General features: G+C 37.4%; 1 protein-coding gene and 1 pseudogene across 1 annotated transcript; both read right to left on the minus strand.

The window, feature by feature from the left end:
* Positions 1–2581: 2581 nt before the first annotated feature.
* LOC136279868 (uncharacterized) lies at positions 2582–10685 on the minus strand (annotated as a pseudogene).
* Positions 10686–11607: 922 nt separating this feature from the next.
* On the minus strand, positions 11608–12505 carry LOC136279879 (uncharacterized). Its single transcript, XM_066164304.1, has 2 exons — positions 12349–12505; positions 11608–12227 (listed from the first exon to the last, which is right to left on the minus strand). The coding sequence occupies exons 1-2, from the start codon at positions 12503–12505 to the stop codon at positions 11608–11610; spliced, it is 777 nt and encodes a 258-aa protein (XP_066020401.1).
* Between the last annotated feature and the right edge of the window lie 3640 nt (positions 12506–16145).

Consider the following 16145-nt stretch of genomic DNA (forward strand, 5'->3'; position numbering starts at 1 on the left):
TACCGGCTAAGGGTCAGTCCGTATGGTGAAAACTGTGACCTCGGTCTTGAAAACGCTGCCCTCGGCCTACGGCCTCGGGCAGTATTTTCAAGACCTCGGTCACAGTTTTTCACCATACGGACCTCCCAGCCGGCAAATAACATATATATCTCTCCCTGTTTATAAATTGTCCTACTAAAGATCCTGAAAATCGTCACGACGGGTGTTTGCTTTAATTAACTTTGACTTCTATAAAACTCAGGAAAATGAAGGGATCCAATCAATCGGATTGTGGTTTTGGTATAAGTACCGTAATGTCTCACAATGACAAGCAGTCAACGGCTTTCTATGAGGTTCTTTTACGGACAAAATATCGAACATGGATACATTAATGTTTTGTTTAATTACGTTATTGTTATGCGTTATAATACAAGTCTTAAAATAAAATAAATCAATTTCATCCGGAATACATCGATTTTGGATGTTATACATCGATATTGTGCAGCATACATCGCTTTCCTGGCTCATTCACGCGTGACCTTACATAACTAAAAGATGTTCAATAAAACTAAAAGATGAGGAAGCGGAAATAGAAATGACCGGAAGTCAGATTAAACAAGAAGCCCCGGAAACGAACCCTTTCAAAATGGCGGAAATAGAGGCAGATGATCAGTGATGTTTGAGAAGCACTATGCAAGGTGCACGGATTTGTTTGCCCAACATCGAAGGATTTTTTACGCCTTTGGGTAGGCTACTGGAAAGTGCAGAAGGGCAAAGGAACACTGCGTCCTACGACTCGGCTGATTTTTTTAGTCGTCGTTTACGAGAAAACGAAAGAACTCTTGTCACTTTGACTTTAAGAATAGAAGAAGCCTTCCCAAACGAAGTTGAGGTGATCTCTGATCTAAACGAACTTGTTTTTCTTATGAACGAACTTTCAAGGGACTTTGACATCATTTTCGAGGACTCGGAACGTTCCACGTTTACTGCACCATCGTCCATAAACGATCGTCTTTCAACTGTGGCAAGGAACGGTTTAGTTGGCAGACAAGGCTACAGATCTTACAGCAAGAGCTGCAAACTCTGCACAATGACCCCGGTTTTCGTTGGGCTGATATCAGAAGAATTATTGAATGAGAGTATTGATTTTGGCAAGATATAGACATGAAAGGATGATCCTTCCTTATCTTACTTTCAGTTAACAGTTGTGTTATTCTTGCGCCCACTAACCATTTTTATTCATAATTTTTCATATGACATAAAAAAACAAATAGAATCATAACCACTAAGAGATTGAATAAGGGAGGGCGTAACTTGAGGTTTTAAGGAAAAAAATCTTTGTAATTGTTACAATTATCCATGACTTTACATATGTTTATGGTAATGTTTTGCTCCTTTATTGCTAGAAATTTCTACTGCTCAAATTAAAACAAAATCTCTGTTAATTTCCTGAGCAGTGGCCAAGGGAAATATGCCAGTGGACCCTTCACATAAAATAATAAAATTTTCAAATCCGTTTAGGTTACTTAGGAAATGTTCCACGTTCAAAGTTCCAGTGTCAAGTTACTCAGCATATTAACTGTTTCGTTAACAGCATGATAAACTCAACACCAACAAAAAGAGCTTACAAGAGCTCATTTACAAGGGTATAAAATTCTCTGCAATAGCCATTATGCATGCAATATTGTTTTGCAATATTGTTTTGAGTGATTGCAAATCAAGGCTAGATCTCAGGTTTAAAGTGTTTATACTATGAAGCATCTAGTACATTATGCCACCATAACATCATGTATTTTTTTCCCAGCTATTCAAAGTTTTACACCCCTTTGTATTAGTAAGGCTGTTAGATTTGAGATTATAACTGATTATTGTTACTGTTTCCCATTTACATTGTCATTAGTAATTTAATTCTTGGCATACTGACATGTATAGCAGTAACTAATTTATACTAACTGTATTAAGAGTTCATTCCAAGTACATGAAGTTAATACAGTAAATCATGAACAGCAGTTTAAATAAAAAGAAGCAATCTGCAATACCACTTGGTAAGCTATGATTCCATCATGATCACCAGTTTGGAAGACTGCATCTTTAGCTTCTTGCAGTGACAATTCTTGGTTATGTGTCAGAGTAGTAATTGTGTCAGGTACCGAAACTGCATAGTCACTCTGCATGTCAGGTGCAGGCCCTTCTTCACCAATCCCATAATGATTGAATAAATTGACAGCCTTGCTGGCAGTCACATCTGTCACAGCCTTATACCCAGAATTTCTGGAATGTAGCATTCCTTGTATCCAGAGCTGATTGGGAGAGAAATTGCATTGTGTGCTTACAGGAGGATTATTGCACTAACCGATAAATTGGTTAATGACATTATTAATCAGTGTAATGTAAAATAGATGAATACAAAACAGATGCACCTCATCTGTTGGATCTAAAATCCCACTGTGCTCAAGAAAGAGGAAAATGTTCAAAAAGTGGCGCACAATAACCCAGTTGACATCACACCAGAGATGCTCTATTCTCTGGTAATGAACAGATTTTCCAGTCATGTGGCTGCCTCTATTTAAACCTCTTTCTTGCAGCATGAAGCGAGCAACTTCTATGTTTTCCATTCCAAGATAGCTGTGAACTCTTGATGGTAAATTGTAGTGCTCAACAACTGACTGGAAATACTGCAGTACAGTTTAAGCCCTGTTGTTGGTTGATGCCTGAAGGAACACTATCATTCTTGAAATACCATCTAAACCACCATGAATGACAATTTTATATGGCTGGATTAGTTTGTGGTTGCCACCAATGCGCCTGTTGGACACCATGAAGACATTTGTTCCACTACACTATCACATATAAGTTAGGTTAAATATGGTATGTAAAAAAAGTTAAATCTGCCTATCTGAGTAATAGTGGTAATAATTATAATGACAACAACAAAAATAATAATCATAACAACAACAAGAGGCATTTTGTGATCACCCATGAGTAACAGGCATGATAGGCAAGAATTTTGAGTATAATATCAGGGGAAGGTGGGGGCTGGGAAACTGGATTAGGGTGATTAGTGAGGGGGCTAAAGAGAATTGGGGGAAGTATCTCAAATCATGAGTTGAATTGGCATTAATACTCATGCATCAAAATTACAGCCTGACCTCCCTTGTATCACAGATTTAAAACCAGTGTTTCCCCTGTGTGGAGGGAACTCCCATATAAAAAGGAAAGGAGTGCTTGTTGCAAATTTTGAAAAGAACCCTTAAAAGGTACCAAGATCCTGTTTTATGGGCATAGCTTCCCTTACCAAAAAAGATAGCCTTGAAGTATACTTTAAGTATACTACAAGTATACTGCGTCAATAGTGGTTATACTGCAATCATACTTCAATAATACTTCAATAGTACTGCACTTACTTAAGTACATCTGCAGTACCATTTTTGAAGTACACTTTAAGTATACTGCTCAAGTGAAAATCGTTTTCTTTGTTGTTGATGTAGGGTACAAGTATACTTTATGTATACTGCTCGAGTGAAAATCATTTTCTTTTTTGTTGATGTAGGGTACAAGTACACTTTAAGTATACTGCTCAAATGAAAATCATTTTCTTTGTTGTTGATGTAGGGTACTAGTATACTCTAAATGTTTGACACAAATGTAAATCAAGTTCAGGTCTGATTAAGTGGGAAATAACTCTACTGAAAAAGTACTGATGCTTCAGTTGATAAAGATCATAATTACTTTAATGTCTCACACAAATGAGAGTAGTAGGAAATAACTATACTAAAAAGGTACTAATTAGGCTTCAGTCGATAAGATCATATACATTTACACAATCAGATTGGCTGGTTTACAGGTATACTGTACTGTTAGATCCAAGTGTAACATTTTTTTTGATTATTCGTTCTTGCCTAATTTGTTTTTCCTTTGCGTACGCAAATTAGTTTATACTTCTTTTCGTCCATTTGTTTAGTCTTCTTTTTTGGCGTTAATTTAGGTGTTTATCTCTTTCTGTCAGTTTTCGTGCCCTCGTTAGCGTTTCCGTGCTGTTTCATCTTCATTAGCGCCTTTCTATAGTTTTATTTTCCGCATGTTCTAGCGTATTTTGATATCGTAGTTTGTCAGTACAGTTTGTGAGAGCAGTTCCCTTGCGAACTGAATTCCCAGTTTTCTGGGAATTCTCAAAAATTCCCAATTATGCAAATGACCCTTGCAAACCGAATTCCCAGTTTTCTGGGAATTTCTGGGAATTCCTGGGAATTCCTAGGAATTCCTAAAAATTCCTAGGAATTCCTAGGAATTCCTAGGAATTCTCAAAAATTCCCAACTATGCAAATTAACTCTGATTTAAAAAGCTTGGAATTACTGGGAATTTCTGGGAAAGGAAGACTCCAGTTTTGTGAGGACTTGGAATCCCTAGGAATTCCTAGGAATTCTCAGCTTTACAAACTACCTATAATTTAAGAAGTGTGGAACTCTTGGGAATTCCTGGGAATTGAATTTGAGGCAATTTTAATACCCTGAGGTCCACATAAATTCTAAGAAATTCTCAATACCTTGAATGTGAAGGTTTTAAGAAAAAGAGTAATTTCAGAGGCTTAAAACTTTGGCTCAATAAAAGGTTTGCTATACAAAACTTACCAAGAGATATACATACATGTACATGTTTATAACTTAAAGATCATGAAATTTATTACTCAAACTAAGTTTTAGTAAATCTTTAAATTAATATGGATTTTCTCATGAACCAGCTGTCAGTTATGTTAAATGGAAATTGCCAATTTTTACAATAATTAACAATAATTACATTGTTATCTTACTTCCCTAACCTACATTACTGGTTGTCTTTGTTAGAAAACCTTGGAACAGTCAAGCTCAGTTGCCTCAAACGCTGTCAGAGACCTTTTGTTGACAATACTTTTAGTAGAAATTTCATGCCTTAGACAAACAAATTCAACACCTAATTAATCTTTCTTTTTTCATGATTGTTGTTCCTGCTTTTTTTCAGTTTTATGCTCTATTTTCATGACTAATTGCTGTAATTTGTTTTGCTGTTTTTATTCTTACAAAACATTTTTGTAAGAGTTCCAATACTTGTGGATCATCCACACACTTTGCAAACATTTGGCATGCAGACAAGACAGAGGTAGTCAATGTACCCTTTGAGGAAAAACACCTTTTATATGACGTCTTCAATTTACTTTATTTGAAACTCTGATATGAAAATATTTGTCAACAAGACTTGTTAGTAGTGAGAAGTACCAACCAAGTTTCCTTTCATAACTTAATTTCTTAAATGTCCCAATCACTGGATCTCCCAAAAAAATATTACATCTTTTTATTTTTGGTGCAAATTACAAGTCCTTCTTTATATAAAAATGAAAAGTGCTAGTCACACTTCAATAATAACAGCTCTTAAGTTTACTTGTTGTTCTTCTGTCTGTCAGCTATCAACAAAATTGTTTTATACTTCGGGCAGCGCATAACTATTTGTGGACCAGAGTTCCAACGCACCTCGGTAATCGCATATAGCTACTCCTGTCTCTTGCACAAATGTTTCTCCTTTGTAAGACGCACTCTACTCTGTTGTCAATACTGCTTTAAGTTCAGTGGAAACGACTGACTGAGGAATCGAGATGGCGGTGTTGGAACGTGTTGCTGAACGCTTGCTACGGTCAAGCTTTGTAGATTTAGGTACTGGTACACTGGGATCATCTATGTATCTCTTACACTTCCGAATGTGGTATCCTTCTTTTATAAATATGAGGGTAAAAGACGATTTGTAGTCGCATTCAAAACTGTGATTGGCTTGTGTTATTTCTCACCTTTGCCATGAATACAACTCAAGTGAGTTTCGAGTCTTTTTTTCCTCGACAACTTTCGGCCACAAATCGTGCATTTGTAATACGATCGATTCTTTTCGATTATTTCTACATAGAGTGAGCTCACATCTTTATTTATATCACCAAGCTGTCCATCTTCTAGAAGCAGAGGACCGGTCGGAGAAGTCAGAATAAAGTTGGGCGCTTCTCTTAACACTGCAATCGGCAAGCCAGCGGATTCACTTTGCTAGCCAATGACAAGTCCTAAAAGATCCACGTGATCATGCCCGTGATCGGAAACAAAGAAGACTCCATTTGGCGCTCATCTTTGAATGTACTTTTCATCGGTTGATCGCTTTTCTCAACTGTTTTGCTTAATATAACATTTCTAAAGATAGCTTTTATTGTGGTTCAATGGGAAAACGAGAATAGCGTGAGTGTTGTAAAAGAGAAGAAAGTCGTTGGCGCCGTGGAGTTAAAAGAAGGGACAACAGTTGACATATGGACCGGTACAAACAAGGGTCGAGTGGCCATCTGTAAAGCTACGATTTTGAAAGTTTGTGGTGAGTAAAAATTGCGATATTCGTTGTGATCAAAATCTTATAAAAGAACAGATGTAGCGGGTTGAATTAAGCTTACATAACGCTCGGCGCAACTGAAACTAGAATAATTCTGAGAATCGAATCGGTCACTTGCATGCCGCAGTTTCTTAAGCTTATGCTTTACAATGAAATAAACCTATCAGTAAGGTTTCAAGAATTCTCCAGTCACGTTTGGGAACATTCAAGATTCATAACAAACCTTAGTACATAAAGAAGCCCTCCTTGGTAAAAACAAAATAATGTATTCAGCCCTTTTTTAGTAAAATCCATGAGAGAGATGTACTAACTCCAATATAAAAGTCACTCAATATAACAGAGATTTCTCAATTTGAGAATCCAATGAATGCCCTTTTCCTCATAGCCATCTTAAAAGCCTGGTCTGAGCTTTAAACATACATATTTTAATATATTATTTTTTTTCAAATTCAGATGTCAAGGAATCCAGATACAAAATGGTCAAGGTTCTTGTTGACAACCTCATTCAAGGCCAACTCATTGTGAGTCCAGGAAAAAAATACAAACAGTACAAACAGCAGCTAAGTTTGCAGTTTAGGATAACTTCATTCTAATTTATTGTTACAGTTACAACAAGATTTTAATCAAAAAATCAATTTTATTTGTCTGTAATTAGCCCCTTCACTCCCAAGAATATAACTATATAAATATAACTTAAGATATTGTATTTTATGGAAAAGAATCAACAGATTTTATTCACAATTTGTGTCAAACCAAATTTAATGATTGATTAGAACTATTTTATATGAGTAGCTGTAATTGAGGATTAATCCGTATGAAGTTTTCAAGAAAAGAAAAATAAATCAAATTCCATCCTAATATTATCACACATTGATGTTAATAATTAATCAAAAATATTTTACATGTAAGCCTTAATTAAGCTTCTAAATAAATTTCATTGAATACTTGAATTTTAGCTGGGTTTTTTTTAATTTAAAGTATTTATTTTATATCATTAGCCTCACATTTTTGCTTAAAATTCCCAGTAATTCTTAAACATTCCTAAAAATTCCCAAAAATTCCCAGAAATTCCTAGGAATTTTTTAGATTTACAGCTTTTCAGGGAAAGTCATTGGTTCTCTGAGTTGGAATTCCTAGGAATTCCCAGGAATTCCAAGTCCTGTTGGCTATAAACTTGGAATTTCTAGGAATTTCTGGGAATTTCTGGGAATTTCTAGGTTTTTAGAACCAGAGTTGTTATGGTTGGGAATTCCTATGAATTCCTAGGAATTCCCAGTCCGAATTTACCGTGAAAATTCACACCTTTATTCCTAGGAATTCCTAGGAATTCCTAGGATTTTCCTAGGAATTCCTAGGAATTCCTAGGAATTCCAAAAGCCATTTCGCAAGGGTTTGGTCCGCGCTTAGCGCAGTTCTGTTTAGTTTGTTTCTAGCCTCTTCGCGTTATTCGCAGTCCTCTTTACAGAAGTTTTCTCTGGCCAAAACAATTTTCAATCCACACTCTTAGTACCAAGCACGTCGGCTCCAATAAATCTTTTTCTTTTCATTTGGTTTGTGGTGTTATTATTCAAGGCCAGGAGTCTTGCAGGTTTATTGCAGTTTCATGTACTACAAACCAGAAAAAGCCTGCACAGCAAAGTTATCTTCTCAGAAGAATTATATTACACTGTATATTAGCTTTCAACTTTGAAAATACAATCCACACACGCAGGTTTGCATGGCGCATTAACATACATATTCTTTGAAGTCATTGTAACTGCAAAGCTTGACACTAACAGAAGCGAACAAGCCACAGACTGGTAAAAATTCAGTTTTGGCTAGTGGTTTTCAATTATTTTCCACTAGACACTGGCTAGTGGGAAAGAATCTGACCGGAGCAAATGCCAGAGAGGGCTTAAATGCTGACATTGTTTCCTCAATTTTGGGTAAGTACATTGCATTTGGTGTTTTTGTCATTTTATTACTATTGGGAATTTGTACACTTGTACATGTTGATCAACATGACTTTCTCAGGGATCAGCCTTGTAAAAAAACTTTGGGACCATCCATATAAAAAAAGTGAGGAAAACAACTCCAAGCAAGTATTCAGAAGTTCCTTTGATCTAAGTGATCTCGGATTATTGATTGTGGTATGAGTCTTTCCAAAGTAACACAACCTTGTTGTCATGCATAAGTCTAAAAAGTTAAGCTCCTGTGTTTCTTTTTCTTTGCAGATTTTGTGGTATTTTCTATTATGATTTGCACAAGGCTTGCTTGCTTCTCTAATTATTAAATAACAAAGTCAATTTTTTGATTATTACATTTTACAACAACCATTTTTTATTGGCTTTAATCCCAACAAGAGACATTGTAAGTGACATTGCTGATTTTCATGAAATTTGTTTCTGTTTTACATGGTTGAATGATGAAGTCCATTTTATAGATATTCTTCGTTTTAAAACAATGAATAGTTTTTGTTAAGTATCCCAACATTGTGAGAGTCATTTCTAATTTGCATGGAATTTATTGTTAAAATTTATGAAATAATCCAATGATGGATTTCATTGTAAAATATATATTTTTGCATCAAAAGACAATTTAGAAGCAGTCTTTTATTGTACAAATTTTAGGTTATTTGTCATGGTCAGTTGTACCAAATAAATTAAAGACATGAATTTCATACTTTTGCTTGAATGCTTATCTGACTTGGCCAAGTATATAATACAGCTGAACATATGCCGTATGAACTAGTGGTTGCATGCCTGTTCGTGCATATTAATTTACCTGGCTGCAGGTATGTATGCCATTCATTTATAATATCTTGAATACACTCTAAGTATACTTAAAGTATACTTTAAGTATACTGTACTTGTCAGTTTGCCACTAGTGGTTTTACTCAGGAAGTATACTTGAAGTGCACTGCAAAATTTTCAGTACCTTTCAAGTATACTTCAAGTATACTTTTGGGTGTTCCAATTTCAGGTGGGAACAAGTATACTACAAGTATACTTTTAGTAGCTCTGTAAACTATACTTCAAGTCTACTGAAAGTATACTTTGTGTAACTTATTTGCAGTACACTTTGATTACAGAAATAGTATACTAAAAGTGTACTTAATTTTGGTAAGGGTTAATATGCTTTTCAGCTCTAAGAGGAAACAATTCTGAAACAACACAGTTAACCCTAGCTGACATTTTTTTCTGTTCAAGACCCTACCTAAGAGATAGCACAAAAGCTCCTGCTGTGGACCTTTTGGAACAGACCACCATAAGAGGTACCAAACCTGCATTTTTAAACCCTAAAAAGTATAACAAGCATCCCTGTCCTTTTTATACCGGAGTCCCCCCAGGGAGGTGTTGCCCTTAGAGAAATAACAAACTATTTTGAAAAGAGGGGTGGTGGGCTCTAATGGAGTAGGGGGGCCTGTTAAAAATGGAGACCCCTCTGAACAGAGACTCGTTAGAAAGAAGGTAGTGTTAACTAAATAGAGCTTCAAAGAATTAGTTTACTTTACCATAACGCATTGGGGCATGGCACACTGTTCACTCTACGAATTATCTGCTGCGCTGCTCTTAAAGTGCGAAGAACCGGATCCACTCTTCGAATAGAATCCTGAATACGATGGCACTGGATTCGGAAGCCCCTCAAGCCCCCTTCAATCAGACGTTGACCAGCGCTTGGTGTTATTTTGAAGAATTTCCCTCACATATTCGTCAAGGTTATCGTTGGAGACATCACTAAAGTTCTCTCCCACACCAACTGGCAACCCAAATTCATGTCTTCGACGGCGCAAAGTTCTCCCGGAGATTCCAAGAACTCTTCTGATATCAGCCCAACGAAAATCGGCGTCATTGTGCAGAGTTTGCAGCTCTTGCTGTAAGATCTGTAGCCTTGGTCTGCCAACTAAACCGTTCCTTGCCACAGTTGAAAGACAATCGTTAAGGGACGATGGTGCAGTAAACGTAGAACGTTGCGAGTCCTCGAAAATTCTGTCAAAGTTCCTTGAAAGCTCGCTCATAAGAAAAACAAGTTCGTTTAGATCAGAGATCACCTCAACTTCGTTTGGGAAGGCTTCTTCCATTCCTAGAGTCAAAGTGACAAGAGTTCTTTCGTTTTCTGGTAAACGACGACTTAAAAAAATTCAGCCGACTCGTAGGACGCAGTGTTCCTTTGCCCTTCTGTACTTTCCAGTAGCCTACCCAAAGACGTAAAAAATTCTTCGATGTTGGGCAACCAAATCTGTACACCTTGCGTAGTGCTTCTCAAACATTGCCTTTATTTCCGCCATTTTGAAAGGGTTCGTTTCCGGGGCTTCTTGTTTAATCTGACTTCCGGTCATTTCTATTTCCGCTTCCTCATCTTTTAGTCTTATTGAACATCTTTTAGTTATATAAGGTCACGCGTGAATGAGCTAGGAAAGCAATGTATGCTGCACAACATCGATGTATGACATCCAAAATCGATGTATTCCGGATGAAATTGATTTATTTTATTTTAAGACTTGTATTATAACGCATAACAATAACGTAATTAAACAAAACATTAATGTATCCATGTTCGATATTTTGTCCGTAAAAGAACCTCATAGCTTTCTCTTCAGAATTTAAAGATGTCTAAATGTTTAAAATAAGAGAAGAAATCCTTAAAGTAGGTGTGATTTAACAAAAAGTGTTGGTTACGTATTGATCAACCCTTATCGTATCGATAGCGAAATTTGTTATTAATTAGTCTTGAAGTTCGCACGAAACAAAGTATGCATGCATCAAGATTATTTAGAGATGAGATGCCTGAGCTTGACATCTGTAATCCAACATTTTCATCATAGGTTACAGAGCAAACATGCGTGTCTGCATATACAAAGGCCGTCCCAGTATTTTGCTATAATTGAGCCAGCTTATTCTGAATAATTCTAACTTTAACGTGTCCAGAGCCAAGGTTTCGAACACAAATCGCCAAAGCTTGATCATAGTTCCTTTTCGCCTCCTCATCGTAACCCTGATCATTGTGTGCGTCACCAATATTTTCATAAGTTTCTCCAACTTTAAGATGATTACGTCCGAACTGTTTTAGGCAAATGTCCAGTGCAAGTACATGCTTGCTGGAAATCACTTACATTTCTGTATAGAGTACCCAGGTTATTGAAAGAATCTGCGACATCTACATGCTCAGGTCCGAGCTGTTTCAGACGAATGTCTAGTGCACGTGTATGGTAGTACTTTGCTTGCTGGAAATCAGCTAGATCACTGTACACAGTACCCAGGTTATTGTAGGAAGATGCGACATTTCCATGCTCGGATCCAAGCTGTTTCAGACGGTGCACGTGCATAGTTGTCCTTTGCTTTCTGGAAACAGCCTAGATCAGTGTACACAGTACCCAGGTTATTGTAAGAAGCTGCCACACCTACATGCTCAGGTCCGAGCTGTTTCACACGAATGTCCAGTGCACGTACATGGTTGTGCTTTGCTTTCTGAAGATCACTTAGATTTCTGTACACAGTACCCAGGTTATTGTAAGAGGCTGCCACATCTACATGCTCAGGTCCGAGCTGTTTGGGATAAATTTCTAGTGCACGTGCATGGTTATCCTTTGCTCTCTGGAAATCACCAAGATCACTGAATACAGTACCCAGGTTATTGTAAGAGGCTGCCACATCTACATGCTCAGGTCCGAGCTGTTTGGGATAAATTTCTAGTGCACGTGCATGGTTATCCTTTGCTCTCTGGAAATCACCAAGATCACTGTATACAGTACCCAGGTTATTGTAAGAGGCTGCCACATCTACATGCTCAGGTCCGAGCTGTTTCAGACGAATGTCCAGTGCACGCGCAGGGTAGTACTTTGCTCGCTGGAAATCACCTAGATCACTGTATAGTACCCAGGCTTTTGCAAGAAGTTGCAAAATCTACATGCTTAAGTCTGAGCTCTTTCAGATTAATGTGCAATCCACGTACATAGTAGTCCTTTGCTTGCTGGAAGTCACCTAGATTTCTGTATACAGTACCCAGATTATTGTATGAAGTTGCGACAGCTACATGCTTAGGTCCGAGCTGTTTCAGACGAATGTCTAGTGTACGTGCAAGGCAGTCCTTCGCTTGGAGGAAATCACCTAAACCACTGTATACATTACCCAGGTTATTGTAAGAAGTTGCGACATCCATATGCCAGGGTCCGATATGTCTCAGACGAATGTCCAGTGCACGTGCATGGTAGTCCTTTGCTTTCTGGAAATCACCTAGATCGCTATATACAGTACCCAGGTTATTGTACGAGGCTGCGACATCTACATGCACAGGTCCGAGCTGTTTCAGATAAATGTCTAGTGCACGTGTATGGTTGTCCTTTGCTTGCTGGAAATTACTTAGATGACTGTATGCAGTACCCAGGTTATTGTAAAAATCTGCGACATCTACATGCTCAGGTCCGAGCTGTTTTAGACGAATTTCCAGTGCACGTACATGGTAGTCCTTCGCTCGGTGGAAATCACGGAGATTACTGTATATAGTACCCAGGTTATTTTAAGAAACTGCGACATGAGTTTGCTCAGGTCCAAGCTGTTTAAGACGAATGTCCAGTGCACGTGTATGGTTGTCCTTTGCTTTCTGGAAATCACCTAGATCACTATATACAATACCCAGGTTATTGTAAGAGGCTGCCACATCTACATGTTCAGGTCCGAGCTGTTTCAGGTAAATGTCTGGTGCACGTGCATGGTTTTCTTTTGCTTTCTGGAAATCACCTAGGTCACTGTATACAGTACCCAGGTTATTGTAAGAAGCTGCGACATATACATGCTCAGGTCCAAGCTGTTTCAGATGAATGTCCAGTGCATGCGTATGATAGTTCTTCGCTTGCTCGAAGTTACCCTTACATTTGTGCGTGGTTCCCACAAGGAGATAGAGTTTTGCTTTTCCGAGAGCGTCGTTTGCATCACCTGAGTGTATAATTTTCAAGGCCACTTCGAAGTAGGTCATAGCAGCTTCGTATTCACAATGGTTGAGGCCCATATTTCCTAGGATCAGAAGGTCATTACGGTAATCTTGCAAGGGAATAACACCCATTTTGCTGACTTGAGATTATTCTTGCATAGAAAACAGAGATGGCTGGATTTTAGTCTCCGGTTACTAAGAACTCAGCTAGTATCCAGCCATCTTAACAGAACAAGCTTGGTCAATAACTCCAATTTATTGACCAGTAGCACGGAGCTTGCGTACTAAATTTGCCGCCTGGTATGGTTCATAAAAAAACGAACAGTATACGCACAGAAGTTAGGGCATGACATATATAGAATTTTCTCGTAAGGCAACTCCCAAACACTCATTTAGGACTTGTTTCGAAACTGCTTTGCAGACCACTAGATTTTGGCAAAGATTCTAACATGTCTTGTCCAGGCGTGTTATCTATCAGCCCTTTGAAACAGTTGTCGACCTAGTTCAACTTGTCTTATGGAAATTTGTTTCGTATGGCACATTTAGGCTTCAAAACGTTTTTATCATACTGCATTGAAGATTACAACGTTCAGGTATTAAGTTTGAGTGCAACTATATTTGATGGCCTTTCTCGCCTTTACGTAAAATCCTATAGACTTACTCTGGCCATTCCTCCTGTTTTTCGGAACAGCTTCATTAACGAGTCGAAACGCAAGTTTCTCTGATGATTTTTTATTGTGTTCTTCGCATTATTCACCCGCTGATGAGTGAATAATGTTCATTAGCAGGGGAGGGCGCACCAATCAGTTACTGACATCAATAAAATAGCTAATTTTGTATCTACTGATTCAATTCAATCACCTTTTTTTTTTCTTAGTTGTCATGTTATTAGCAGTTTATAAACTAAAATATTGCTGTTTTAAAGGGGGCCTTGTTTTGGCGTTGATCATTTCTATCCGGCTTGGGTCGAGCAATAATCCAAAATGTCAAAGTTTCTTGTTTTGCTCCAGTTCTTCAAAATTCTAAAAGCTTTTACTATTACTACTAGTGAACAATATCGCAGATCTGATGAAAAGAATAATGTTTATTTTGTCGAGCATTTGAATAGAATGCTAAACATTGATCAACTGGCATCTTACAAAGTCTACGATTCAATGGCCTGTGGCCTTCACTGCATCCGACACGAACTTTGCATCTCTGTCAACTTTGCAGTTGAAGCGGATCTAACGGGACACTCCTGTGCGCTGCTGAAAGCGGACAGATTTCGATATCCCAACAAACTTAACTGGAACAACTCTTATCATCACTACAGTTTAGCGGTAAGGAAAAAGTTTATTAACGCTAAAATAATACCTAAAAACTCATATCAGATATGTTTCAGATTAAAACCTCGAGATGAAGACTATTCAAACCGAAATTGAGGATTCCGTGGAATAAGCATACTCACAAAGAACAAAAACAAATATTTTAAGATGAATGTGTTACTTATAAAAGAAAGAACTAATCTGGTTGAAAAAAAACAAAGAAACGGCAAAAATTAAGAAAACATCAAGATTTTCAAAAACGGTTTCAAATATACGCTTTAATGACTATTCTGGACAGGAAAAATATGTATTGCTCATACATATCCATGGTTAACGCAGAGCTGTAATTTTGTTGTTGTCAGGCGGCCTAGTTTTTTCTGTCATTGACTAGGAATACCGGGCTAACTTTGACATTGTTTTTTTCTACACATCCAGTTCTTTCTATTGCTACCACTATCAGATTAAAAATATGAACCGACATGGTGCGTGCGCTTTCACGCGAAATAATTTAACTAGTGTTAAGTTCAACTGAGCGACAACTGATAAGTCCTTTTAAGTGCCTCCTGTTGCCATAGTGTCCTGACACTTAAGCAGTAAAAGGAGGCACATGGTGTTTGGTCAAGCCGTCACCTATTGAATTAATCGGTAGCGTAAATCGTTTCCTATACAAAAAGAAATTATTAAGGATGGAAATTGGTTAAAATCGCAGTGAAAACAAATTCTCAAACAATGGAGACTGTATGAAAAGATGACCGTAATAAGAACCTTTTGTGCAAAATTAATTTTAATTTTCCGACATTCGCTCCCTTCAAAGACATTAATGGCGGAATCTGGCTCCATGACACAATTCCCCGTAACACCGATTGGCAAAGTTAAATTGGGAAAGATGCACATTATGATAAGATTTGCTTCGAGTAATACTTTCAAAAAACAAGGAAAGAAAAAGTGAAACAACTTCTCGCACAAACAATGTACATACCTCTTTATCATCGATTGTATAATTTTCTTTTCTTTTCCCGGTGAACCTACAAAAAACCCCTTCTATCGAGGTCTTCAAATAAAGTACTTTACTTATCGAACTACTTCAATTATGCTAGTTCAATTTCTTGTGGAATAATCACGGCAGCCGATCAGAACAAAAAAACAGAGGGCGATTTTATGGAAAGCCTCATCATTTACTTAACAACTATTCACGGAAGTAAAGGTGGCTAATGAGAGATATTTACATAGGCGCACGACGGCGAAGTAAATATCCACTGCTCACCACCAATACTGAGATGTAATAGTACTAGTATATACTAAAACAGAGAGATAATATAGCACAAAAATATGATTTCAAAAGTGATTAGCAAAGGATAATCGGAATTTGAGTAGCCAATCAGAGCACGCCTTCAACGCTATCCAGTGTTTCAGTATATAATAAATAGAGAATAATACACGGGCGCGCATAATTAATAAATCTCTGAAAACCGATGTTTGTTACAAATTCTTTCCCATCCATAGCAAAAAGGAGACAAACAGATGCCAGCTAAGCGATTCTGACCTATTTTCTGGTCATGTAAATTTTT

The sequence above is a fragment of the Pocillopora verrucosa genome, chromosome 1 (assembly GCF_036669915.1).
Source record: "Pocillopora verrucosa isolate sample1 chromosome 1, ASM3666991v2, whole genome shotgun sequence".
Taxonomy (NCBI): Eukaryota; Metazoa; Cnidaria; class Anthozoa; order Scleractinia; family Pocilloporidae; genus Pocillopora; species Pocillopora verrucosa.